The sequence below is a fragment of the Trichomycterus rosablanca genome, chromosome 4 (genome assembly GCF_030014385.1).
Source record: "Trichomycterus rosablanca isolate fTriRos1 chromosome 4, fTriRos1.hap1, whole genome shotgun sequence".
Lineage (NCBI taxonomy): Eukaryota > Metazoa > Chordata > Actinopteri > Siluriformes > Trichomycteridae > Trichomycterus > Trichomycterus rosablanca.
In genome coordinates this window covers 2,206,277-2,233,626 of record NC_085991.1, presented here as the reverse complement: position 1 = coordinate 2,233,626, position 27,350 = coordinate 2,206,277, and the positions used below count along the sequence as shown (strand labels likewise).

The 27,350-nt window shown below is 41.7% G+C and overlaps 2 protein-coding genes across 2 annotated transcripts in view; one reads left to right on the top strand and one right to left on the bottom strand.

Annotated features, from left to right (window-relative positions):
- Positions 1 to 187: 187 nt before the first annotated feature.
- On the bottom strand, positions 188 to 4,101 carry LOC134312107 (doublesex- and mab-3-related transcription factor 1-like). The gene is made up of 4 exons (XM_062993789.1): positions 3,970 to 4,101; positions 1,786 to 2,150; positions 1,506 to 1,693; positions 188 to 1,423 (listed from the first exon to the last, which is right to left on the bottom strand). Exons 1-4 carry the CDS (start codon positions 4,077 to 4,079, stop codon positions 1,253 to 1,255), a joined length of 834 nt encoding a protein of 277 aa, XP_062849859.1. The 5' UTR covers positions 4,080 to 4,101; the 3' UTR covers positions 188 to 1,252.
- A 2,407-nt stretch (positions 4,102 to 6,508) lies between these two features.
- LOC134312108 (low-density lipoprotein receptor-related protein 8-like) overlaps positions 6,509 to 27,350 on the top strand; it is a 43,601-nt gene continuing 22,759 nt past the window's right edge. Inside the window, exons 1-4 of the mRNA XM_062993790.1 lie at positions 6,509 to 6,664; positions 9,338 to 9,457; positions 19,379 to 19,501; positions 24,239 to 24,361. Coding sequence (XP_062849860.1) covers positions 6,598 to 6,664; positions 9,338 to 9,457; positions 19,379 to 19,501; positions 24,239 to 24,361 — 433 coding nt within the window. The 5' untranslated portion in view covers positions 6,509 to 6,597. The remainder of the gene's footprint in view (positions 6,665 to 9,337; positions 9,458 to 19,378; positions 19,502 to 24,238; positions 24,362 to 27,350) is intronic.

Here is a 27,350-nt window from a genome sequence, read left to right as displayed (position 1 = left end):
CACACCACCACCATGTCAGTGTCACTGCAGTGCTGAGAATGATCCACCACCTAAATAATACCTGCTCTGTGGGGGTCCTGACCATTGAAGAACAGGGTGAAAGGGGGCCAACAAAGAATGCAGAGAAACAGATGGATTACAGTCAGTAATTGTAGAACTACAAAGTGCTTCTATATGGTAAGTGGAGCTGATAAAATGGACAGTGAGTGTAGAAACAAGTAGGTGGTTTTAATGTTATGTCTGATCGGTGTATAATCTAACCAGTATTACATTTCTACACCACACGTCTTTCTTCCTCGTTTATTAAGTTTCTGTGTAGCTGCTTTGCTGAATAAGGCACTTCGAACCCATTTTAAATGAAACGCATTAGAATCTGGAATAATAAAGCAGGAAAGTGAACGACTGAAGAACGTAGAACAGCTTCATTAAAAGAATCCATAACAAACTCAAAAATTCAGGTTTAGATGAACACGGCCTGAGTAAAAACCTAAACGAAGCACAAGCTTGTTCATTACACTCTTATTAGACTTTGTTTTATAATAGTCAGAATTAATGATAAATTATGCATTCCTAAAAAGGGGGAAACGATTAGGAAGGGTGCTTAGATGGTGCAGTGGCCTAACTAATCAACCCACCACCGTGAGGACCAGAGTTTGTGTCTCTGCGGTGTCGCTGGCCAGGTTTTAGATATTTTCACCACACCCGTTCCTATCTAATGTATTAAATCAATGATGTAAAATAACTGTCACGCTTCCAAATATGTGGCGACAGTTTAGGAAAGGCCGTTTCCCTTTCTTCCAGGATGACTGTTCCCCTGTTCACAAAGCAGATCGATAAAGACGTGGTTTGGTTAGACTTTAAATTTGGCATGGAGCCACTACACACAGTCCTGCTGAGAACCACTGGGATGATTCGGAATGTTGATTGCGAGGAGAGCATGGCCTTCTTGTTCAGCATGGGTGCCTGACCTCACAAGTGTTTAGATATAGGAATATAATAGGTATAAATTCTCTCTCTCACACACACACACACACACACACACCGAAATCATAATAGTGAAGGCTGTTATTGTCTTAAAGACCAGGGTTGTGGTGTGGTTTTGGAAGGTGGTGTCCAGTTCTTTGGCCAGATCCTCTACAGAGAAGAAACATTTATTTGATTATGTAAAAAAAAAAGACCTTAAAAATGTGACTATGTTAAATTTAGCAAATAAGCAGTAATTAAAACGTGGTGTTTAGCCAGGGGTGTGGGATTATTCATGACCGGGGTGCTCGTCTCTAATCCCTGGGTTACGTTCACTCTGTAAAGGAAGAGACTCGGTGCTCCTCCTGTAGAACTGCTGGTAGTGATCCGGGTTTGGGTTGTTCTCCTCTCTAACCCATGGATAACAAGGGCGGGGCGCGTAGACCAACGCAGGACCTTCCTGTAAACGAAAACATGATGGTACTAATTTATTGGCCAATCACTGATTGATGTCCAATCATAACATTCAGATTTCGACTCACCTGTTGCGCCCACATCTCGGGCAGATGGGAAAAGCTGAGTGGAGGAGCTCCTACCAGATAAGCTGGGTATACGTAGGTGTTGGCATAGCGGGCATGGAGCTGGAAGGGTGGCGTCATGGCCACTGTTTCGTTTAAGGAATTCTGGTGTATTAGTGATAAGAAGCCTGGCCATGGCGAAGTTGGCTGATCTAAAACAAACGGTGGAGAAAATACTATTTTGCATACGTATTTACTTACTTTTGACCAAGTATAGTTTAATCATTTTATATTAAAAGCGTACCTGTGAGAAGGGGCTCCTGGGGGCCTCTTTGCCAGTAGTAGGAGTAGTTGAAGGGAGTCACCGTGTCTGCAGGAGGATTCAGGTTGGTGGTCTGAGTGTGTTTGCTGCTCACCGGAGCCTTAAGCTGGATGTACGTTTTACCCCTCGTTTCCACCTGCTGTTCTGGACTCTGGGTGGCGCTCTTGATGCCACTTGTACCCCCAGGTATCTGGTCAGCTGGCACCTTTACACGTTTACTGGTCGGTTTGCATGATTGATGGGTTTCCTCTGGTTCGCAGAGGCCTTTTTTGATGCTCCTCTGCCTCGCCATGATGCGAGTGCGCTCCGAAATCAGAGAGCACTTCCAGCACCGACACTCGGCAAAACTGCAAGAGTACAGCAGAGAAGTGTCAATCAAAACAACATCAAAACAACAGTGTCACTGTAACTACAATGCAAACATCTCTCCAACTGTGTATCCTAGGTGTGTGAGTGAGTGAATGGGTGTGCCTCTCTCTCTGGCACCTTGTGCCCAGTGTTTTAACGCTCTGAAGACCAGAGGTGGAAAGAGTACAAAAATATTGTACCCAAGTAAAAGTACTATTACTTTTTACTTAAGTACGAGTAAAGTTACTAGTCTAAAAATCTACTCAAGTAAAAAGTAAAAAGTAACTCATTTAAAATGTACTCAGAGTAAACGTTACTTTTTTAACAGGAGAGGGTGACAAGTGGATATAAATCTCACAATAGTTGTTTTTTATTCAAATATAATAGAAAAAACATGTTGATACAACATTTAAAAGTTATTGATGTGTGTGTCATTTTAGTACAGACCATCCCATAAAACTTTTTCAATATTCATATCATATATATATATATACGTATATTTTTAAATTTGCGCGCAGTTCTTATCGGCGGTAATCTACCCATTCCGCTTAGCAGAAACAAACACATACACATTTCTGCACAATAGAGGATAGCTGTGTCCGAAATCGCATACTTACAGAGTACGTACTAGATTGGAGGAAGTATGCACTACTCTGCCGGTAAAAAAGTACATACTTTCAGTACAGAAGTATGCAGTATGCACACAACACCGCTACGTACTACATCCGCCGTCTTACCAACGTCAAGTGATGACGTGAGGACGTAATATCACCATAGTTACAGACTCATTACAAACCCCACTCGCCAAAATTTTGGATATTTATCGTCTTTTTGTTATTTATTCGTCTTTAAAATTTTTATTTTATTAATCTTACTTACTCTTGTAAACTTTTCGTTTTCCGCGTCTTTCTTGTTTCTTATTCCGCTTCGAACGCCTACGCAGCTCCAGTTGCATTATGGGATACATTAGCAAACCGCAAGTGTGCATCGCTTGCATACTCAAACATGGCTGCCCAATAAGTAGGTCATCCGGGATACTGTGTATTCGGACATACTAACCGCTCTCGCGTACTCATTTCGCGTACTATTGAGTATGGAAGTATGCGATTTCGGACGCAGCTGATTCTTCTAAAACTAAATGCAATGCAACCACAGTCTGTCTCTTCCCTGTAGTTTTTTCTCTATCACGTATTACCGAGCGGAATGTAATGAAATGAAATGTTAGCCCAGTTTGGCTACAAGTTATACAACAGATGATTTACTGCAATTATTTTAAACTATTTTTGTTATTAAAATATACTTGTTGTCAATTTGTATACTTTTGACAACAATCTTTTTTCTCATTTAAGTGTTGTTTGAATTAGATGATTGTTTGTTATTGATATTAATATCGAGCTGTATTATAGTTACAGTAGCGCCTCTCGCTGCCTGAGGAAAAGAATGAAGAGCCATTTTTTGAACGGCTCTTTAAAAGGAACCGAGCCAAAAGATCCGACTCCCCATCGCAGAATTTACTGCAGCAGTTTCCCAGACGCGATTTTTTTAGCGTTCATTGTACTCAGTAACGGATGTTATTCAAAATGTAGTGAATTACAATTCCTAATACAAAACATACTTAAGTAAAAGTAAAATTACTGGTTGTAAAATCTACTTTAAAAAGTACAAGTACACAAAAAACTACTCAATTACAGTAACGTGAGTAAATCTAATTCGGTACTTTCCACCTCTGCTGAAGACCCACCTCATCTTCGATGTAGATGGAAAATATCAAATTGCTCTCACAAATTGTTCCAGATTAAATTAATGTTTAAGGTTTACCTGCATTTGGCCGCGTGGCCTTTTAATAGCACGAGCAGCCCGTGGTTTCTACAGCGCGCGCACTTCGGACTGCGAACCTCTTTAATCCGCGAGCTCGAAACACCCGACATGTTTATTATTATTATTATTATGCAACAAAATGAATTATAATTATTTACAGTTATATTTCAGATCTTTTAAATCTTCACTGCTGATCAGAAATCAATACATCAGATTAATCTGTTAACCGGACTGTTGGGGTGTCGGACAGTCACGCGACGTGACGTAACATTAAACTTTGTAGCATTTTTGCACGTGAAAAAATCAAGTCCTGAGATTCCTATCACACACACACACACACACACACACACACACACTCACACACACACACACACACTCACACACACACATACACACACACACACACACTTACACACACACACACACACACACACACACACTTGAAAATGAGAGTTGCTGACAACACCCTCTTGAGCATAAAACAAGATTGACAATGTCATTAAATAATTAATGCCAAGACACTTTTGTATTTTTTCTATTATATTACATATTGCATATATATTTATTCCTACCAACATTGTACTGCAATACTTACTTAATATTTCTTATGCACCTTCAGCCTATTTAATTAATAATTTTTAACTGAGTCTTTTATTTACACACACACACTCACACACACACACACACTCACACACACACACACTCACACACACACACACACACACACTCACAAACACTCACACACACACACACACACACACACACTCACACACACACACACACACACACTCACACACACACACACTTGAAAATGAGAGTTGCTGACAACACCCTCTTGAGCATAAAACAAGATTGACAATGTCATTAAATAATTAATGCCAAGACACTTTTGTATTTTTTCTATTATATTACATATTGCATATATATTTATTCCTACCAACATTGTACTGCAATACTTACTTAATATTTCTTATGCACCTTTAGCCTATTTAATTAATAATTTTTAACTGAGTCTTTTATTTACTTAATATTTTTTTCTATTGTGCCTTGAGCTGTTGTAATACTTGACTTTCCCTCTTGGATTAATAAAGTGATCTATCTATAATCTATCTATCTATCTATCTATCTATCTATCTATCTATCTATCTATCTATCTATCTATCTATCTATCTATCTATCTATCTATCTATCTATCTATAATCTATCTATCTATCTATCTATCTATCTATCTATCTATCTATCTATCTATCTATCTATCTATAATCTATCTATCTATCTATCTATCTATCTATCTATCTATCTATCTATCTATCTATCTATCTATCTATCTATCTATAATCTATCTATCTATCTATCTATCTATCTATCTATCTATCTATCTATCTATCTATCTATCTATCTATAATCTATCTATCTATCTATCTATCTATCTATCTATCTATCTATCTATAATCTATCTATCTATCTATCTATCTATCTATCTATCTATCTATCTATCTATCTATCTATCTATCTATCTACCTGTCTGTGTCTATCTATCTATCTATCTATCTATCTATCTATCTATCTATCTATCTATCTATCTATCTATCTATCTATCTATCTATCTGTCTACCTGTCTGTGTCTATCTATCTATCTATCTATCTATCTATCTATCTATCTATCTATCTATCTATCTATCTATCTATCTATCTATCTATAATCTATCTATCTATCTATCTATCTATCTATCTATCTATCTATCTATCTATCTATCTATCTATCTATCTATCTATCTGTCTACCTGTCTGTGTCTATCTATCTATCTATCTATCTATCTATCTATCTATCTATCTATCTATCTATCTATCTATCTATCTATCTATCTATCTATCTATCTATCTACCTGTCTGTGTCTATCTATCTATCTATCTATCTATCTATCTATCTATCTATCTATCTATCTATCTATCTATCTATCTATCTATCTATCTACCTGTCTGTGTCTATCTATCTATCTATCTATCTATCTATCTATCTATCTATCTATCTATCTATCTATCTACTTGTCTGTCTGTCGGTCTGTCTGTCTGTCTGTCTGTCTGTCTGTCTGTCTGTCTGTCTGTTTATAGGGAAGATAGATAGATAGATGCTGGAGCACGGATACCGCCAGTCAAGTAAAGGCACACATACACACACACACACCAACAATGCTAGAAATAAATCCTAAATCACTTTCCAGCATCCATGTTGCTGTTTGGCATTCACTCCACCAGCCGTGCCGCCCAGTTTTTCAAATCAATAAGTCAATTTCACTGAATCGACTCTTGAAATCGACTCTTCTTCTAATAATTGCCTTATTGCGCGGTTGAGATTCAGGCTTAATTCCAAACGCATTATTGTTTACTAAGTAGTGCACTATGTAGTGTGTGCTCACTATTGGTACTGCTCTGACGTAGTGCACTTGTATAGTCAGTACAGATCCGTTTGGTAGACAACATTCACATTTGCATACGCCCCGCCTACATTGTAAACCAGCGGTACTGTGGCAGAGAGGAGAGAGAGGAGGAGGCTGAGCTGTGTGGAAGCGGCCGAATAACGAACCGGACCGGCAGTTGTTTTGTGGATGAACACCGTAACTACACAAAATGTGGACTTTAATTGTGCATTTTGTATTTTTTCAACTGCTTACAATGGAGCTCCATTCCGTAAAAGGTTGGTCATCATAGTACAGAGGAACCGTCTGAGGGGAATGTGTGAAACCACAGAACAGCATGTGAATCAATTTGTGCTGGGCTACCTGGGCTCGTCAGGATTAACTGTAATCATGTAATTTAGCTTGAATAATGTGTGTATATATATTAAAATAATACTTAAATACATAAGTAATAGTCTGTACAATTTGAAAAGAGAAAAAAACCGTTGGTCCACCTGACGCGTTTGACAGTTATTGTTCCAGTCAGCGTCTCATAACCTTAATTATTTCACATTTTTATAAAATAACCGTCTATATTCTGTTCAGTCATGGCCAGGCGTTTTATTTTTATCATGTTTAATATATTTAGTAGGGTAAAACACTCAAAAACACCAGAAAATGGGGTTAAATTCAACATATTGGAGAAAAATGACCGTTAGCTTTTCCCCGAGCTCGAGCGCTAGCCGTTATGCTGTGGAATTGTGTCACGTGACGCGCTGGTTGCGCGCTCGCGCTGTGTAGTTCATGGCGGCTGTGCAGGGAGGCGGTGGGTACAACGAGATTAAAGCGTGCAGTTTCATTTAGCATTTTCACTATCAGATTAAGCTGAGCCATGCTGAGTTTTATGGAAAATGCATTGTTAACATCAGTAATATTATTGAGAAAAAGCCGGAGAGAATCCGACCAAACACGCCAATGTTTACATCAATGTGTATGAATCTAAGTGAGAATTCGACTACAGTGTATTTTCTGTATATGCCCAGTCACCCCTGTTTACTTACAACCGTGTCTGGATACTGTGCAGACAGCAAGGGGTTTAAGGGCTTTGCTCAGGGGTCCAACAGTGGCAATCTGACAGGGGGGAACCTTCTGACTGCTAGTCCAGTACCTTAACAACTAGGCCAGCAGTTCCCAACCTTTCTGGCACCACGGACCGGTTTCATATAAGATATAATTTCATGGACCGGCAGGGGCGGGTGATTTAAAATAGAATAACTATACTACTCACAAATGAGCTTTTTTCGCTGCAACAAGACGCTGCTCCCACCAAAGGGTGATTGGAGACAATAACACCCATAAACAAGTACAGTAGACCCTTGACTTACGAATTTAATTGGTTCCGAAGGGCTGTTCTTAAGTCAAAATGTTCATTAGTTAAACCTAATTTTCCCATAGGAAATAATGTAAACAGAATAAATCTGTGCCAGACCTCCCAAACCCCCCCTTACCCCTAACCTCTCTAATGTCTTAAATGCTCTTTTTTATAAATACAAGTATATTTTTCCTTAAACCTTAAATTATAGAATAGACATTCCTGTAATAAACAATAATACACAGTAGTACTGTACATAAAAAAACACACATCACATGGTTAAGGTACTGGACTAGTAAACAGAAGGTTGCCGGTTCAAGCCCCGCCACCACCAAGTTGCCACTGTTGGGTCCCTGAGCAAGGCCCTTAACCCTCAATTGCAAGTGTTCAGCTCATTGTGTAAGTCGCTTTAGATAAAAGCGTCTGCTAAATGCTGAAAATGTAAATGTACGTGTGCTGTATCATACACCATAATACATTTTTCTTCTTTTTTATAAAATGTATCTACCAGAAACAACAATAACTCTCATATTTCTCTTATTATTTCCTTCTTTATTTAAATAGCGTTGTATCTTGTAGGTGTAATTGCACAAAAGAAAGAATACTTTACTGAGCCGAATTCCTTCTTCTCTCTCACTCACTGTCCCCTCTGTCTGATACACAGTGACACCTACTGGCAGGAGTAATTATACAACAAAGAATAGTAATAGATTTTTTCATTTTCTCAGCACTGCGCTTCCTCTGCACCTTATTTGAGGCCATTGTAATATTGAACTTTACAAAATATAAAGAAAACACAGAAAAAACACCGTCCACTGTATATATACATGTTTGCTTGCTGTATATATATATATATATATATATATATAGGGAGAGAGACGGTCGGAGTTAACTTGTTCGTGACGTCATGTGTTTCACGAATTTCGGTTCGTAATCCGAAATTTGTTCGTACGATAAGTTGAAAAAGATTGTTCGTAACCCGAAGTGTTCGTATGCTGATGTAGCGATCTCTAATTATTTATACTTTCTGCGTGGCCCGGTAATAAATGACTCACGGTCCGCGACCTGGTAGTTGGGGACCACTGAACTAGGCTACCACTGCCCTACCACAGGAAGGGGGGGGGGCTAAACCAGTGACCTTCTGAATACTAGTCTAGTACGTTAACTTTGAAAGGTAAAGTAAAAAAAAAAGAGTGCAATTGTCACAGGATTGCCACTAGAGTGAAACAATACAGGGAGTTTAAAACCCAGCTGCAATAAATTTTGACTTGACAAGTGTGACAAGTGGTAAGTGTTCTACACCAGAAAAAATGAAAACCTTAAGAACTGCTTTAGCTGACAAGGTGCAAACTCTCATCAGTGAGCGATCAGAAGAAGAAGGCAACGAGAACTTGCCTCGCATTCGAAGTGAGAATGTTTCGCAAACAGTTTTACAGAGAATAAAATACATGCCAGAAATAAAAGCGTAAACAGGGCTTCAGGAAAATCTAGCACATCGCTGTCAATCGCAAAATGGCCTTGTTGTGGCTACTTATATTCTTTACAGTTAGTTCATTTATAGTTCTTTATAGTTATATTTTCATTTTCATTTCACATACAGGGTCCGAAACAGAGTGCGAGGACGGACAGTTTAAGTGCAAGAATGAGAGGTGCATCCCGTCCATATGGAGATGCGACGATGATGATGACTGCTCCGACAACAGCGACGAAGAGGACTGCAGTAAGTGCCTGACCTCACACATGCTGGGCACAAATTCCTACAGAAACAAAATGCTGCAAAGACGTAGGGAAAAATACATATTAATGCCTATGGTTGAGGAGTGTGATACTCAGCAAGGTAATGGTAAGGTATCCACAAACTTTTGACCATATAGTGTATGTTAAAATTTACCGATCAGGCATAACATTATGACGTAATATTGTGTTGGTCCCCCTTTTTGCTGTCAAAACAGCCCAGCAACTGCGATGCTCTGTGTATTCTGACACCTTTCTATCAGAACCAGCATGAACTTCTTCAGCAGTTTGAGCTACAGGAGCTCGTGTGTTGGATTAGACCACACGGACCAGCCTTCCTCACGCTCGCCCATTTTTCCTGCTTCTAACATTAACTTTGAGGATAAAATGTTCACTTGCTGCCTAATATACCCCCCCCCCCCCCCCCCCCCCCAACTAACAGGTGCCGTGATGAAGAGATAGTCAGTGTTATTCACCTGTTATGCCTGGTCGGTGTATAATGGAATGGTAAAACATCTGCACACAGAGCTACACAAACAACAACTCAGCAGGAAGCCTTCTGACCACGGCTGAACGCTGGCTGTATTTTAGCAGCTAACTGTTGGTGAAATCAGCATTTCTGTTTGCTGCAGTGATTGTACCCTTGAAACAGGGCTATTTAATTAGTGGCTCACGAGCTCATACCAGTTAATTAAATGAAATGAGAATAAAATCGTAGTTTATTAGCTTTTACCTGGAGAATTTAGCTCATCTGTTATAGGTGCACATGTTTATTCTTTTCTAGTCCTTCATACATACAGACTGCTGTCAGTCACTGATATTGAGAAGCCACTCACTCACTCACTGTCTTAACCGCTTATCCAGATAGGGTCGCGGGGTGGGGGGGTGCTGGAGCCTATCCCAGCTCTTCAATGGGCGCAAGGCACACAGTAACACCCGGGACGGGGCGCCAGTCCATCGCAGGGCAGACACACACACACACATTCTCCTACAGGGCAATTCAGTGTCTCCAATCAACTTGAGTGCATGTTTTTGGACTGTGAGAGGAAACCGGAGCTCCCGGAGGAAACCCACACAGACACGGGGAGAACATACAAACTCCATTAAGAAGCCAGTCGATGCCTTTTCACTGTTCATGCAAAGATCAATCATTAACTTTTATATTTGTGGCATTTAGTAGACATTTAATTCACGGGCGGCACGGTGGCTAAGTGGGTAGCACTGTCGCCTCACAGCAAGAAGGTCCTGGGTTCGATCCCCAGGTGGGGATCCTCATGTCCGCGTGGGTTTCCTCCGGGTGCTCCGGTTTCCTCCCACAGTCCAAAAACATGCCACCAGGCTAATCGGAAACACTGAATTGTCCTATAGGTGCCCGGCCGCTAGATGCACAAACCAGTGCATTGTAGAGCCGGTCCCAAGCCCGGATGAATAGGGAGGGTCGTGTCAGGAAGGGCATCCGGCGTAAAAACTGTGCCAGATCCCGCCGGCGACCCCTAACGGGAAGAAGCCGGAAATGCCGACCCCGTAACCGAAAAACGGGACAAAGGCTGAGGAACAAGAAGAAGAAGAGTCGACATTTAATTCACCTTGCAGATGAGGGGCTTGAACCAGCGACCGTCTGATTACTAGCCTAGTATCTCAGCCGCCAAGCTTCCACTGCGCCACATTTTGTCTACCAGACAATAACCTGTTAAAACCACCGATACTAACTGTTTTTACTGCTTTACCCTGGTCAGGTTCGCAGCGTGTCCGGTTTTCCCCGGAATCACTGTGCATAATGCATTAGCACACCAGAACAGGACGCTAATCCATCTTTGTTTTTAGTAGCATTACATGAATCCCTCTCAAAGGATGCAGTCATACATTTCTTTTGTGTTTGATGCCAGAAAATCCTGAATGAATTGAATGCCTGTCGTCGGTGCAGCTAAACACGTTTGAATCCTAAAATAAATGTGAATAATGTGTTAAATCAAGTCGAATGAGGTTTTACTGTATTGAATGTTAATGTAATGGGTTTGGCATTCGCTACGTTCTCATTTAACTCTGTAGTTGCGGAGATAGTCATTGAGCTTTTTTAAACCCTGGCATTTCGGAGTTTGATTGTCTGTGTGCACATTTGCTTCAGTTTGCACTGTGATGTGTGGAGAGTGTTTTGCTTGTGCATTAACCCTCGTAAAAGCAATTCGGTTTATGTTGCTCATTGTTCTAATTTTGATGGCGCCCTCTGGGTAACAGCCTAATTATCAGATGGAATCGTTCGCTTGCTGTTGCAAGTGCAATTCTGCGTGTTGGCCTCAGATGTACCAGTGTCATTTAAGCTCAATTGTCTCTTTTTTCATGTGGCCTACATTTATTTGTGGCAAAATCAAACAAATTAGTGGAAATCTCTTTTTTACGTCAACTAGTCCAGGTCAGTTTTCTGCCAGGATTCTCTGTGTATTCAGAGCAGAACGTGGTTGTACGCTTGTACTTAATGTTGCTGTGAATACAAGCCATACAAGGATCACCGCAGTAAAGCACAATTGCTTGACTCATGGGCTGATTTGCTCTCCTTGCTAGAAACACAGTGGCCTGTTCACTAAAAAGTGCTTGATCATCTTTTGTGCATGTATCAGGAGAATGAGGAAGGTCAGAGCACTTAAAAACCGACCTCTCAGAGAGGGGGTAATTAATGCAACTTCAATAAAGAGATGAGAAACACATGAGCAGGGCTCAGGTGGGAAATCCTGCCTTTAGTGTCTTTAGTGAATAAAGACAGTGTATTTAGAAATGATTCATTCATATGGTCAAGCTGTACTCAGAACAGCTCTGGCCGCAGTCCAAACCCCTCAGAGCGTCTTCATATCTGGGTTAATGTTCCAGGACAAGCCACTGAATGTCAGTTATGGTCCCACCTAAAACCCTAAAAAAGAAATCATCTTTTATAGACTTATAATTTTTGCAAGTTGCAAATGTGCATAACATTATGACCACCTTCCTAATATTGTGTTGGTCCCCCTTTTGCAACTGCGATGCTCTGTGTATTCTGACACCTTTCTATCAGAACCAGCATGAACTTCTTCACTAATCTGAGCTACAGGAGCTCGTCTGTTGGATCGGACCACACGTGCATCAATGATCCTTGGCCGCCCATGACCCTGTCGCCGGTTCACCACTGTTCCTTTCTTGGACCACTTTTAATAGATACTGTAAATTGCAGACCGGGACACACCCCACAAGAGCTGCGGTTTTGGAGATGCTCTGACCCAGTCGTCTAGCCATCACAATTTGGCCCTCAGATCCTCACGCTCGCCCATTTTTCCTGCTTCTAACATCAACTTTGAGGATAAAATGTTCACTTGCTGCCTAATATCCCCCCCCCCCCCCCCCCCCCCCCACACCACTAACAGGTGCCGTGATGAAGAGATAATCAGTGTTATTCACTTCACCTGACAGTGGTCATAATGTAATGCCTGGTCGTTGTATCACCCTGATGGAAAGCAGGGACACCTCCAGGATTACGGGTTCAATTAATGATTCGCCCTCAGGTTCTCTGCTTGTACCAGACTCTTTGCCAACCCACCTGACAGGTGGCTACTCTGAATGCCCCTAGGTGTGATAGATGACCCAGAATGGACAGGCACATGATCATTTAAAACACAACGCTCTGTTTCAGTGTGAAGGTTTAAAGGTTTAGGTTTTTTTCCCGGGTTGTGACATTTGTATTAAGTGTTTGTTTTTCACTTCGAAGCAATCATGTTCAACCTGGCAGAGCTGAGTAGACGTGGCATCTGCTGACCTTTTATTTTAAGCACAGTCGCAAAGTCGTTTGTTCTCTTTGTGTATCTTGACGAGTTAAGAGCTAAACTAAAGGCTTCCGTACATACGCTTCATTTCTTCTGTACGCAATGAGAAGAATCTGGAAGTGAAACTACACACTTTAATCTCTTCTTACAGAGACCAGAATATAAAACCTCTCTCCTCATGTAAACAGTACTCACTCATTTTTCTTTTCTGAAAATACAAATGCAATAAGAGTAAGATGAAGCAAGAAAGAAAGAAAGCATTTGTTTCTCACCTAATGAGTAGAGCTCTCGCTGGCAGTCAGACAGATATCGATCGCCTCCGTTTACGGACTTACCAGGTCATTTTAGTTCAGCCGAACCGTGTGCATGTTCCAGTGTAAGCCGTGTACTCATTTATTGTAGAATTTTAAACAGAGATCAGTGGTGCTTACAGTTTTAACAGTACCCCTGTATACCCCCTTGCAAGTTAATACACACATTTCCACAAGTGAACATGTATGTGCTGTACATACGTGGTGATGCTCATAAGGTTAGTTTGTATATGAGGGTGGGGCTGCAGCAAATAATTGACAATAATGAATGATAATTTAGATCAAAAAGTGTACAAATATTTACAAGCATAAAGCAATAGTTTAATTTATAACTGTCATAACTTTCATTTGTGTAGTTCTCAGCTTTGAAGCTGTGCATCAGAATTCCACGATGCTTTTCTGAGCGTATTGGGTGTGTGTGTGTGTGGAGGGAAAGCAAATGATGGCGCTTTTATTTGATGTCAGTATAAATGTCGTTACACAAAACTAAATAGAGTTACAAATATTTTCCAGCATAAAGCATTAGTTTAATTAAATTTTTTTAAAAATGGAAACATATTTTGTTTCGCCGCTCAGGTGGCGCAGCGGTAAAACGTGCTAGCACACCAGGGCTGGGTTTTCGAATACATCGTATCGAATCTCAGCTCTGCCAACGATTGGCTGTCGTTCACAGGGTTAGGGGCAAGTCGGATCATGGGTCCTCATAACTGGTGCAATTACAACCCCTGCTGGCTGATTGATGGCACCTGCACAGGGCTGAGGAATCGTGCTGATCAGGGTGTGGCTCTCCGTGCACAGTGCTGATCGGTATATATGAACTCGACTCGTGCAGGTCTGTATTGAGCACATGTTGGAGGGGGCGTGTGTCAGTTGAGCGGTGGAGGGTTGAATCAGTGGAGGATGCAATCAGGGTAATTGGACACGACTAGATTAGAGGAGAAAATTGAGGGAAAAACATATTGTTTTGGCTAGAGATGGGACGATCGATCGGCTATGAATCGGTATCGGCCGATTTTTAATCAAAATATGCTATCGGCGATCGGCCGATATTTCCTAAAAGTAGCCGATCCGATCGTGTGATATATAAAAGATCACGTTAAGTTAACAGCTCAGTGGATTGATCCAGACTTTGAGCTACGAAGCACCAACCATCACATCAAAATTCGTCAACAATCGTACAGAAACCATCGTGAAAGCTCTTCATGACCTAAAATAACATCATTAACGTTGTGCATCATACATACGATGCAATTTTGCTGATTGAAATATTTACTTTAAAAAGATAATTCAACCCGGTCACATCTGAGTCGATTCTATCAGCACGTTATATAAACTCCTGGTTCACTTTGGTAAATCGTAAGCGGTTCTTGCTTGTGATGTACGTAGATGAGAACAGAAAACGTTACAGAGCCAATCAGAGGCAAAAGTTTATTCATTACCAAATTCGTTAGTTCAGGATCATCTGCTGAACTTTTAGGATCATCAGAAAACTTTTAGACGGAACGAGTCTGACTCGGTTACAGATCTGTGGTAATAGCAGTTTAATTAAGCTTTTAAATGAAGCTTTTTAATGTAAAAGAGTCACACAAACTGTTCTGAAGTATCTGGTGTTTATTTAAAACCACGACATGTAATTAATAACAGTAAACACGGAGAGATAACCGAGAAGAAGAACTTACGCATCGCATGAAAACGAATCGACTCATGAATCACTTAGCGACACTAAACAGATCATCTCTTAAAGGCACAAACACACACACGCGCGCTGTTGCGTTTGTCTCCGGTTTATCTTCACTGTGAGGCTCTTTTTAAGTTTTTTTTTCAGACTGAACTGGATAACATTAAACCTGCGTGTGTGTGTGTGTGTGTGGGCATGTTGCAACCCCGATCGGAATCGGCTATCGGCCGATCGCCCTGAAAGGAGATCGGAGATCGAAATCGGTGCCAAAAACCCTGATCGGTACATCTCTAGTTTTGGCATTTCCAAGCTCCCCTACAATTTCCCTGCTGAGGATAGCCACAGGCAAACACCCACCCTTGCAGACACATACAGTTGTATGCTACTTCCCGCATACCCCATGTGTACCACCTACTTGTTAGTTTACATTCACCAGACAGCAGGAGTCACTACTTCATCAGCAATAAAAAACCCTGAGCTTTTGTCTTAGCCAGCTGTGTCTGTTCAGTGTCTGACGAGGCCAGTAGCGCTACCGTACACTAGCATTGTTTAAATCTGACGTACCTTTGGGTTGACAGTGAAATATATTCATTATCTGTAATCAGCAGAAATATGATTCACATCCTAGGATCTAGGATTACGTGTCTTGCTTTCATACAGTATTGTAGGCAGAGTCATTTGCAAGGCTGTAGCTCTTCGCATGATCTTGAGGACTCATTTAAGTTGAGATGTAGAGACGGGCAGCACTTTCCTCCCGTTTAATGGAAGAGGGATTTATTAGTGCTCTAAGGATGGCAAAGGATAGTCGAGTAATTCGAAGGCTGTGTCAGAGATTTCCACAGAGACGAAGACAAGATCAGCTCCAATGCAGCTCCAATGCATTTTGAGGATGGAAACGGGAACGTTCTTTCATTTGTATAGTTCTCAGCTTTGAAGCTGTGCATCAGAATTCCACGATGCTTTTCTGAGCTTATTGTGTGTGTGTGTGTGTGTGTGTGTGTGTGGAGGGAAAGCAAATGATGGCGCTTTTATTTGATGTCAGTATAAATGTCGTTTCCATGTAGAATTTCGTTACACAAAACTAAATAGGATTCAAAGACTTTTATTTAGTATTTATTTGTTTATTTTTTTAAATTTGTGTTTACGAGTCATGCACTAGTGATAAATTATCAGGCATAACATTATGACCACCTTCCTAATATTGTGTTGGTCCCCCTTTTGCTGTCAAAACAGCCCAGCAACTGCGATGCTCTGTGTATTCTGTATATCCACCTTTCTATCAGAACCAGCATGAACTCCTTCAGCAATCTGAGCTACAGGAGCTCGTCTGTTGGATCGGACCACACGGTCCATGAGCAGTTTTGATAGATACTGACCACTGCAGACCGGGACACACCCCACAAGAGCTGCAGTTTTGGAGATGCTCTGACCCAGTCGTCTAGCCATCACAATCTGGCCCTCAGATCCTCACGCTCGCCCATTTTTCCTGCTTCTAACATCGACTTTGAGGATAAAATGTTCACCTGCTGCCTAATATATCCCCCCCCCCCACTAACAGGTGCCGCGATGAAGAGATAATCAGTGTTATTCACTTCACCTGTCAGTGCTCATAATGTTATGCCTGGTCTGTGTATAATTTTGCTGACTGCATCTGGGCAGACAGGCAGCGTGAGGCAGACAGCCGGCTGCTGTGTGTGGGCGGTTGGGTCCGAAGGATTTCCAGTAACTGGAGGCAGATGGTTGACGAATTTCTTCAACACCATACAACTGTTCTTTTAGATTTAATCCATAAACAAGGAGCTTTAAAAATAATCGTAGGGCCATTCTGAGGCCACTTCTTATCACCTGCCAGTCTTGGGGTCCCACACAGAGAGAGCTAGGCTCCATGATTGGCTATGTCACAGGGTCGGGGGTAGCCAAAGCTCTGTGAATGTATTACGGAGTAAAAAGTTAATAGAGGTAACATTGGTATCGATGCTCAGGTGTTAGGATCAGGTCTCAGTTTTGATATTAGAAGGGGAGAAATTGAAGTTGGTTTGGTGCATCTCTACAAACTGGTACAGACTGGTTTATTATCGAGTGTTTGTGTTCACTGTTAAACCATCAAAGCATCTGCGGAACCACTGGCGTTTTTCTCAGGTGGCTGCTTGACATTTACTTCTCATTTCTTTCCTCTGCTCAATGTTTAACTTCACCCCAATCATTCTTTTTTTCATGTGCCTGTGTCTACAGTTACGTCTGGATAAATTTAATCCTGCTCTAATAGATAGATAGATAGATAGATAGATAGATAGATAGATAGATAGATAGATAGATAGATAGATAGATAGATAGATAGATAGATAGATAGATAGATAGATAGATAGATAGATAGATAGATAGATAGATAGATAGATAGATAGATAGATAGATAGATAGATAATTTATTGATCCCGAAGGAAATTAAAGCCCCAGTAGCATAATACAACAAATAATTAACAGTACAAAACAAAAGCGAACAGAAAAAAACTAGAACCGAGTCTTTCTTGTAATTTACATAAAATGAATAACTGGTAACTGTAATGATGCATGAGGTATATTGCTAGTGTAAAAATTGAGTAGTAATTAAATTATTAAATTATTAAATAGTAAAGTGACATGTGACAATAAACTGTGCCTCCCAACCAGATGGCACAGGTTGGCAAAATCAGATATCATCGGGTGATTCTCAAGACCTTTTTTCATAAGCAGTTTTACAGTCTTTCTTTACTTTTTCATAAACTTGAGCATGTCAGAAGTGCAATAAAAGATGATGGAAATGATTTATTTTAATTACATTACATTTGGATCAGGATCAGCTGCTTTATTCACCAGCGCTAAGACTAACGGCTTGACTTTCAGGTTTATGGTTTTGGAAGGAGGGAAATGTGGGTAGTATTTGATGGGTAATGATGAACTGATGAGTTTGTGATATGGTACAATCCAACGTGGTGGAATTTAAAGCATGAAAAGCAGAACTGACTTACAGACTTTCTAAAAAGCAGTGTTTACAGATTCAGCTTTAATCACTGATTATACATCGATAAGGCATAACATTATCACCACCCTCCTAATATTGTGTTGCACCCCCTATGCACTGCGATGCTCTGTGTATTCTGACACCTTTCTATCAGAACCAGCATGAACTTCTTCAGCAGTTCGAGCTACAGGAGCTCGTCTGTTGGATCGGACCACACGGACCAGCCTTCGCTCCACACGTTCGCTCCACACGCCCATGACCCTGTCGCCGGTTCAACACTGTTCCTTCCTTGGACCACTTTTGATAGATACTGACCACTGCAGACCGGGACACACCCCACAAGAGCTGCAGTTTTGGAGATGCTCTGACCCAGTCGTCTAGCCATCACAATCAAATCCTCACACTCGCTCATTTTTTCTGCTGCATCAACTCTGAGTATAAAATGTAACAGGAACCGTGATAAAGAGATAATCAGTGTTATTCACTTCACCTGTTAATGGTCATAATGTTATGCCTGCTCGGTGTTTGATAATAAATGCAAGTTAATAGAAGCATTTTTCTAGCAATCTATATACATACACTCTCACCTCACTGTACTTCTTTTATCAGTCCAAAAGGATGATTTGTGAGTGGTGGACAGTTCTCAGCACTTTAATGACACTATTATGTTGGTATGAGTACAGCAGGTGCAGCAGTGTTGTTCATATTTTATTAAAAACACAAACTGGTTATAGGTGTACAGTTTAAGACTATCCTTAAGTCTTATCCTTCTTTAGTCTTTGAGCATTTTTGGTTGGATTGCTGTACTACTTCCAGCATTGACATTTAGGTGTTTAAAAAAAATCCCAACAACACTGCTGCACCTGCTACACTTATACCAGAACGACACACACTAAACTATTGTGTCATTACCGTGTCTGTGTCATTGCAGTGCTGAGAAAGATCCACCATCCAAATAGCATATGGACAGTGGTGGTCTTAAGAGGGACTTTTCGATTGATGAATGGGGTGCAGGGCAACAGATGGGTGACACTCAGTAATTGTATACCCACAAGTTTATCTGTATGAAATGTTTAGCTTATGAAATATGACTAATTCTTACTGTTTTCCTCTTTGTATGTGATTTTGTGTGTAGTGAAAAAAACCTGTTCCCAGTTGGAGTTTGCATGCCAGAACGGGCAGTGCGTGTCCAGACGTTGGATCTGCGACGGAGAGCCCGAGTGCTCAGACGGATCAGACGAGGCAGAGAATACCTGCAGTGAGCAAATGACTTAATTTCTTTATTTCTCGCCACATTTGTCTGCATGAAAATGAACGATACCGAGCAGCCAGGGGTTTCATACCGTCAGGGTTTATGAATCAGCTGCAGATAATCACACGTCCTGCATAGCAATAATAACAACCCATAAACAATAATAAACGTTTGGAATCCTGAGTGTTTAAATGCTGTGTGTGTATATGTGTAGACTGAAATCTTCTTCTTCTTCTTGCTCTGCCTTTGTCCCGTTCGGTTGCGCCGTCGGCTCTCGGCGGATCGTGATCCGCTTTATTGATTTGGCACAATTTTTATGCCGGACGCCCTTCTTGACACGACCCTCCCTATTTTATCCGGGCTTGGGTACAATGCACTGGTTTGTGCATCCTAGTGTCTAGGTACCTATAGGACAATTCAGTGTTTCCAATTAGCCTGGTGGCATGTTTTTGGATTGTGGGAGGAAACCCACGCGGACACGGGGAGAACATGCAAACTCCGCACAGAAAGGACCCGGACCGCCCCACCTGGGGATCGAACCCAGGACCTTCTTGCTGTGAGGCGACAGTGCCACCCACCGAGCCACCGTGCCGCCCATATATGTAGACTGAAATAAAAAGAAAATATAAAATGTAATTTAGAAAGAGCCTCTCAGCCAGTCTTTTATTAAACCTGCACATCAGATCTGCACTCCTCATAAATAATTCAACGTCCCTCCTGAACTCGTTCAGAAAATGTCTGACCGTGTGGAACAGAGAAACAGTTAAAGAATGAGATGAAGATTCAGCCGAAACAGTACCGCACTAATGAGCCTAAGAGAAACTAGGCTGTAGGGGATGTGTTAACCTTTTTTAACAAAGCATCAAGTGACCAGGGGTGTCCAGTTTTTTTGAATCAGAATCTTTATTATTCGCCAAGTACCAGATGTACAAGGAATCTCTTTTGGTGCAGGTGTCAACATACATACATCAAGTTAAATAATAAAAAGGAAGACTATATTTAAATGTATAATAAACAATGTAGCAGCAGCATGAACAATGAGGATGTACAGTACGGTACACTGACAGACTAAGTAAAAAATAGAAAGGTATATTATATATAAACATAGAATAAAGTAGACAATATAGCAGCGATCAAATTTTGTGCAATAGAGATTATTTACAAGTTTTTTTACAAGAAAAATGCAGGACTGTATAACGTTGGTCATTAAAATTTCTGCAGAATTAAACAGCTGGTGCGATTGTATACACACGAGACGTAAAGCTACATGCTTGCCCTTAGTCAGAACACCACGTGTAATGCAAACAGCAGGATTCGCAGTTTAAACCAACCCTCAGAGACTCAGAAACGCTTCTCCAAAGATAATTATTACATTCTAAGTGCACGAGTTTCTCCTGGAAAAGACTTAAAATGCATAAAAGACGTCCTCTTGATAAACAGATCCAGTTCAACTGGAGCTGTCCAAATAATTAATGATGTTTGAAACTAGATTTCTTCAATGGTACATTATATGATTCTGTTTCCATGGCTACCGTGTTTTGATATCACACACACACACACACATTGTTCTTTTTTTTTAGTTTTTCTAGTGATCCGCTCATTCTGCTGTTTGTTCTTTATTAATCTACCGTATCATTTAAACGGTGCTGCTCGGGTGACGCAGCGGTAAATTACGCTGACCCACTGTCACTGGGATCAAGGGTTTGAATCTCCGGCAGTGCTATCGATCAGTTGGGCGTAAACATACAGACATGATCGGCTGTGTCTCTGCTTAAGGGGGTGGGGGTGGGTGGGTGGGTAGAATGGCTGATGCCCCCAGTGAATTGGCGTCTTGTTCGGGGTGGTACCTCTGCAACCTGGCCTGCATCCCTGACCAGGATAAAAAGAAAAGCATTTAAACATGAATAAAGCTATTTTTTCTCCCTTAGCGCGTCCAATTGCCCTATTGCGTCACGCTTCTTCTCCACCAATGCGATCCCCGCTCTGATTGAGGAGAACAAAGCTAACCCACGCCCCCTCCGACACAGCCCTTGTGCAGGCACCATCAATCAGCCAGCAGAGGTCGTAATTGCATTAGCTATGACAGAGACCCTGTCCGGCTTAGTCCCACCCCTATCTGAACAACAGGCCAATCGTTGTTCATGCGGCCGCTCAGCCCAGCCGGCAGGCAGAGCCGAGACTCGATACGACGTATTCGAGATCCCAGCTCTGGTGTTCCAGCGTGTGTTTTTATCGCTGCGCCACCCGAGCGGCCCATTATAGAAGAATCCAAAAGAATAACAAGATCGTGAAATCGACAGACAGTTTATCCTGTAAACAATTTGAACTTGAACCAGGATAAAAGACTAATGGGGTTTTAAATATCTCGGGTCAGAAATGAAATAACCCTGGATTATCAGGGGTCATTTAACAAAGTGGCGTAATCATAACAGGCTTCCAGATCTACAGGGAGTGTGTGGAGGGCTACTAGGGATGTCAAAATAAATTAGTTAGTTGTTGTCAGTGTACAGCAAGCACTAGGCTTGTCATGCCGAAAGTAATGTTAATGTTTAATATGAGGTACTTTTTATCTGGTGGGACTGTGATTAACTATCATCAGCACTCATAAGAAAGGCACCTCGTACTTATTAGCGTGTGCCTTTGTTTTCATCCGTCCTTCCTGACAGCTACGATATTTCAGTGAAGCTCATAAATAAGATGGATTCATGTGTGTTTAGAGACTCATCAGCCCTGATTCTAAGTGATGTGCAATTAAACAGCCGATTCATCATCGGTTCCTATTGGCAGGAAGGCAAAGCTTTGCTCTGTACCCATTCCCATTCAGCACTGTCCACACAGAGGACGAACGCCAGCCGAGAGGTCGTTCGCTATTGTTTTCTGTCCATCTCTCTCTGTCTCACTGACTCACTAACACATACAGACGTTCGTCTTCCTTCACAGTCCTTCAATTTTCTTCTTCAGCTATTGTTTAGCTCAGTAAATACATTCATCTTTTTCCTGTTTGTAATAAGCTGGCTTATTGTCACATCTAGAAATGTACAGTTTGCTAAAAACTGCTAAACTACAAAATAGATGGTTTGCATTATGTGCTGTGGATTTGATCCCATCATGTATGCAGGGTGAGGAGACCAGGAACATGAAATAAATGGAAGTTTAGCTCAGACAAACCTCCAGGGGCCCTACCAGTCAGAATTCATGATAAATGCCAACGTGGTAACAGCAGCCGTCTGTCAGGAGCTACACAATTGCTTTTGCTGTCTTAAAACCCCAAAGGAAAGAGTTTGCTGTCAAAGTCTGGATGTTTCCAAACCCCTTATTTCTTTCATTTATTCATTGTCTTTATTCTGGTCTGGGTCACGGCTGGTCCTCTAAACTCAAAACGTTCGTCACAAATGTAGATCGGTGTGTTTTTTCAACACACATCTTTCAAAACCTTATTTATTACTTATTCATTTAAGCTGTATATTTTCTTTAATGTAGGCTTTTTTATAAGATAAGATAAGATAAGATAAGATAAGATAGCCTTTTATTATCCCACGGGGGACATTTGCAGTGTTACAGAAGCTTTCAAGAATATAAAAATAAAAAATACAAAGTTTACACATATGTACACATATATTGAAAAATAGAAAGTAAGAATATGTAAAAAATTACAAAAATATAAACAGTATTTTTAAAGAAAGTTAACCAAATATTGCAAGGTTATTAAAAAGTATTGCACTTAAAAAGTTAAATTAAATTAAAAAGTAATACTATATTTAAAAATTGTTCTGTTATACACCGATCAGGCATAACATTATGAGCACTGACAGGTGAAGTGAATAACACTGATTATCTCTAAAGTGAAGATTTTATGTTATAAGCAGTAAAAATGGGCGAGTATGAGGATCTGAGTCAGTTTGACGAGGGCCAAATTGTGATGGCTAGACGACTGGGTCAGAGCATCTCCAAAACCGCAGCTCTTGTGGGGTGTGTCCCGGTCTGCAGTGGTCAGTATCTATCAAAAGTGGTCCAAGGAAGGAACAGTGGTAAACCGGCGACAGGGTCATGATGCTCATCGATGCCCGTGTGGTCCGATCCAACAGACGAGCTCCTGTAGCTCAAACTGCTGAAGAAGTTCATGCTGGTTCTGATAGAAAGGTGGATACACAGAATACACAGAGCATCACAGTTGCGGGGGTGTTTAGGCAGCAAAAGGGGGACCAATACAATATTAAAAAGGTGGTCATAATGTTATGCCAAGTCGGTGTAATTACACATGAGCTTACGTGGTGTGATGGTTAGTGGTGCCTGAGTTCCGGGGGTTGAAATTCTGTGCTGGGCCACAACTATTAAAGGTGCGTGGCATTGCAAGAACCAGCCATTGGTGGGGGGACATTTATCATTGCACCTGGATAAATAGAAGGCCGAGTCAGGAAGAGCACATGCAGACAAACGATCCACTGTGGCGACACCTAACAGGAGCAGCCGAAAGGAATCATTCGTTATTCTGTATAGCTGTACACACTGGACTTTATCACCGTGGCTGAAAGGAAATGGGACACTTGCACCTTCAAACATACTGAATTAATTGTCCTCATTCATTTTAACTCTGAGAGAAACGCATTTTAGTTCACAGTGCTGTTTCAGGGAAGTGAAGTGGAACTTTTCAGTCTGTTTCCTCGCTTCACTTTGCTTCACACAGCTCTAGATGATTTTGTGTTGTGCTTTAATCGTCGCCATCTGTGATGGTGTCCTCCACAGCGGTGAAACAGACATGCCCTCCGGACAAGTACGACTGCGGCGGGAAGTGTGTGTCTCTGGCCTGGAGATGCGACGGCGAGAGGGACTGTGAAAATGGAGCAGATGAGAAAGGCTGTGCTGCTGGTACGTTCCTCAATTATTTAATCCCGTTTTGCTTAAAATACACCAATATTGTTATGATATATGTAAGGTGAGGACTCAATCGCGGGCACGCCGGCCGGAGGAGAGAGCGGCCGGTTTAGAGTACACAAATAAGGTGACTATCTCCACCGAATGAAAGAGGAGGGGCCGGGCGAGCCCAAGCCAACTGAAATATCTAAATATAAATAAAACCCCAAACGTAACACAACGAGTAGATCGCAGTCCTCCAAAGTGTTTAAACAAAAGAAAGATCCAAAAGGATCTCGTGTGCACTGCACAATAAATTACTTTCACCGCGCTCACGGCAACCCCGCTAGCGAGATTCGAACCGGCGAACTCAGACACACACACGCTATGACGCAACCGAGCGAGCCACAGCGCCGCTGACGTTGCTAGCGCCGGTGGGCAAATTGAAGGGCAAACTAAGGATCGCTTTTATTTGTTCTACTTGTATTAATAATAATGAGAATCTATAGCGATATCAAACTAAGGAGTTATTCTAGGTATAAGAACCCAGGAAATCCTTCGAGCGGATAACAACAAAAAAGGTAATAGATATATATATATATATAGTTATTTTTTGTGATCGTACCCGATCCGGTTAGTTCTCCGCGACTCGGGTTTATATCAAGTTTAGTCTCCCTCGAGACTAGTGGGTCAATATTCGCGTAAGCGAACAGAGGTGCTTAAGCTTTACCAACGCGACACTCAAGGCGGAGCGGGGATGGGTGCTGGTAGCGAACACCGCCGTGGCCAGCCAACACCGAGATCCGCTTGAGCGCTCGGCGCGAGTGCTCCGACCCCGCGGGTCCGGAGCTAGATGCGAGAGATAGCGAGAAAGATGCGTGAGGCGAGCCTCTCCTTCTCAGAGTACTGATCGGAGGAGGAGCCTGTGCGAGCTCGAACCCAAGGCGCGGGGTGGAGCTCGTGAGCACTGCTGGTTCACCAGGCAGCCAAAACAATGGAAAGAGGAAGAGATACGGAGTACGCAATTCTCCTGGTAAAGTTAGGAGAGTGCAAAGGAGTCACACCAAAACCTAATCTTTCCCTGAGTTCCTTTTATTACCTCGGCCCCTGGGCCTACCGCAAACCCTCTATGAGGCCTCGCGTTACCTGTGTCCCTAACCTAACGTGCAAGAGAGCACAAAAGAACAAGGGTGTGACGAGGACACCTGGCTGAGCGCTGCTTTAAATACCAACTCAGCCAGGTGTTCCTCGTCGCTGCTGATTGCCTGAGGGTGCCTTGGGATTTGTAGTTCTTCTCCCCCTGGTCGAACTACGGGCTGTGCGCCCTCTGGTGGCAGCCGGCGGAAGCTCACGGGTTTGGCTCCCTCTGGTGGGCGCAGAGGGAGTTGATCGGCCTCTTTCAGTGCGAGCACTGGGGTTAACTGTGTGAATCGCGGGTCGGCCCCCCCTGGTGGCCGTCTGGGAACCAGACCGACTCCTAACAAATATGATTAATGTTCATCTGTATTCATAATAAAAGCAGTAGGTGGTTTTACACTGAACAGAGAGACTCTGGAACTTCAAAACCAGGGCTGATTTAATGCCCAACAATTTTAGTTCCTGCTTTACCTGCTTTCACCCTGTTCTACAATGGTCAGGACCCCACAGGACCACCACAGAGCAGGTATTATTTAGGTGGTGGATCATTCTCAGCACTGCAGTGACACTGACATGGTGGTGGTGTGTTAGTGTGTGTTGTGCTGGTATGAGTGGATCAGACACAGCAGCACTGCTGGAGTTTTTAAACACCGTGTCCACTCACTGTCCACTCTATTAGACACTCCTACCTAGTCGGTCCACCTTGTAGATGTAAAGTCAGCGTCGATCGCTCATCTATTGCTGCTGTTTGAGTCGGTCGTCTTCTAGACCTTCATCAGTGGTCACATGACGCTGCCCACGGGGCGCTGTTGGCTGGATATTTTTGGTTGGTGGACGATTCTCAGTCCAGCAGTGACAGTGAGGTGTTTAAAAACTCCAGCAGCGCTGCTGTGTCTGATCCACTCATACCAGCACAACACACACTAACACACCACCACCATGTCAGTGTCACTGCAGTGCTGAGAATGATCCACCACCTAAATAATACCTGCTCTGTGGTGGTCCTGTGGGGGTCCTGACCATTGAAGAACAGCATGGAAGGGGGCTAACAAAGCATGCAGAGAAACAGATGGACTACAGTCAGTAATTGTAGAACTACAAAGTGCTTCTATATGGTAAGTGGAGCTGATAAAATGGACAGTGAGTGTAGAAACAAGGAGGTGGTTTTAATGTTATGGCTGATCGGTGTATGTAAGCAGGATGTACAACATCAGATCACTGATAGTTTAAGGCAAACGTTCAGTAATATCTGTAACAGTTTTTTGTCTGTGAATGAATGATTGTACCACCAGTTTTTATGCCAAAAAAGCAAACTTTAAACTTTAAAGCTTTTAAAATTAATTTGTGGTAGAATTTTGATCATTTCCTTTTGTTAGACTGTGTTAGACTTCAGAAGTGTACAGAGATTCCTCTAATAGACTGATAAACTCCTTCAAATCCTTCAAAAGCTTTTAATAGAACTGTACCATGTCTACCAAGCGTGGAAGTGCAAGCAGCAAAGGAATTAGAAATGACTAATGACTAAACAGGATAAAAACACAATAATTTGCATTTAATACAGAATATATAGGCCAGGCAATGCAGCCATGGGTGACAGGTAAATTTAAAGCAACACTGTAGTTCTGTAGTGTAAATAAAATAAATAAATGCTAAACAAAAAAGATCACAGCATCATAATAAATGAATTTTTCATGATCAGAATGATGATTTTTTTAAGTAAAGCTCCATGACTAATAACAAGTCCTTGTGCTTGTAGAACAATGAACCTGAGTCAAAACAAACGAATCATAAATCATCTAGAGCCTCGGCCGTCTGTGTTTATAAATGAACGTGAAACACGAGAGAACAACGAAGCTCGTGGTTCATC

What these genes read in the sequence shown, in the direction of transcription:
- LOC134312107 (XM_062993789.1), bottom strand. Translation starts at nt 4,079, where the DNA reads ATGTCGGGTGTTTCGAGCTCGCGGATTAAAGAGGTTCGCAGTCCGAAG. An exon ending in CCAGGAGCCCCTTCTCACAG is followed by an intron (nt 1,694 to 1,785) that starts GTACGCTTTTAA and finishes CGTTTGTTTTAG; the next exon opens with ATCAGCCAACTTCGCCATGG. An exon ending in CCGAGATGTGGGCGCAACAG is followed by an intron (nt 1,424 to 1,505) that starts GTGAGTCGAAAT and finishes TTTCGTTTACAG; the next exon opens with GAAGGTCCTGCGTTGGTCTA.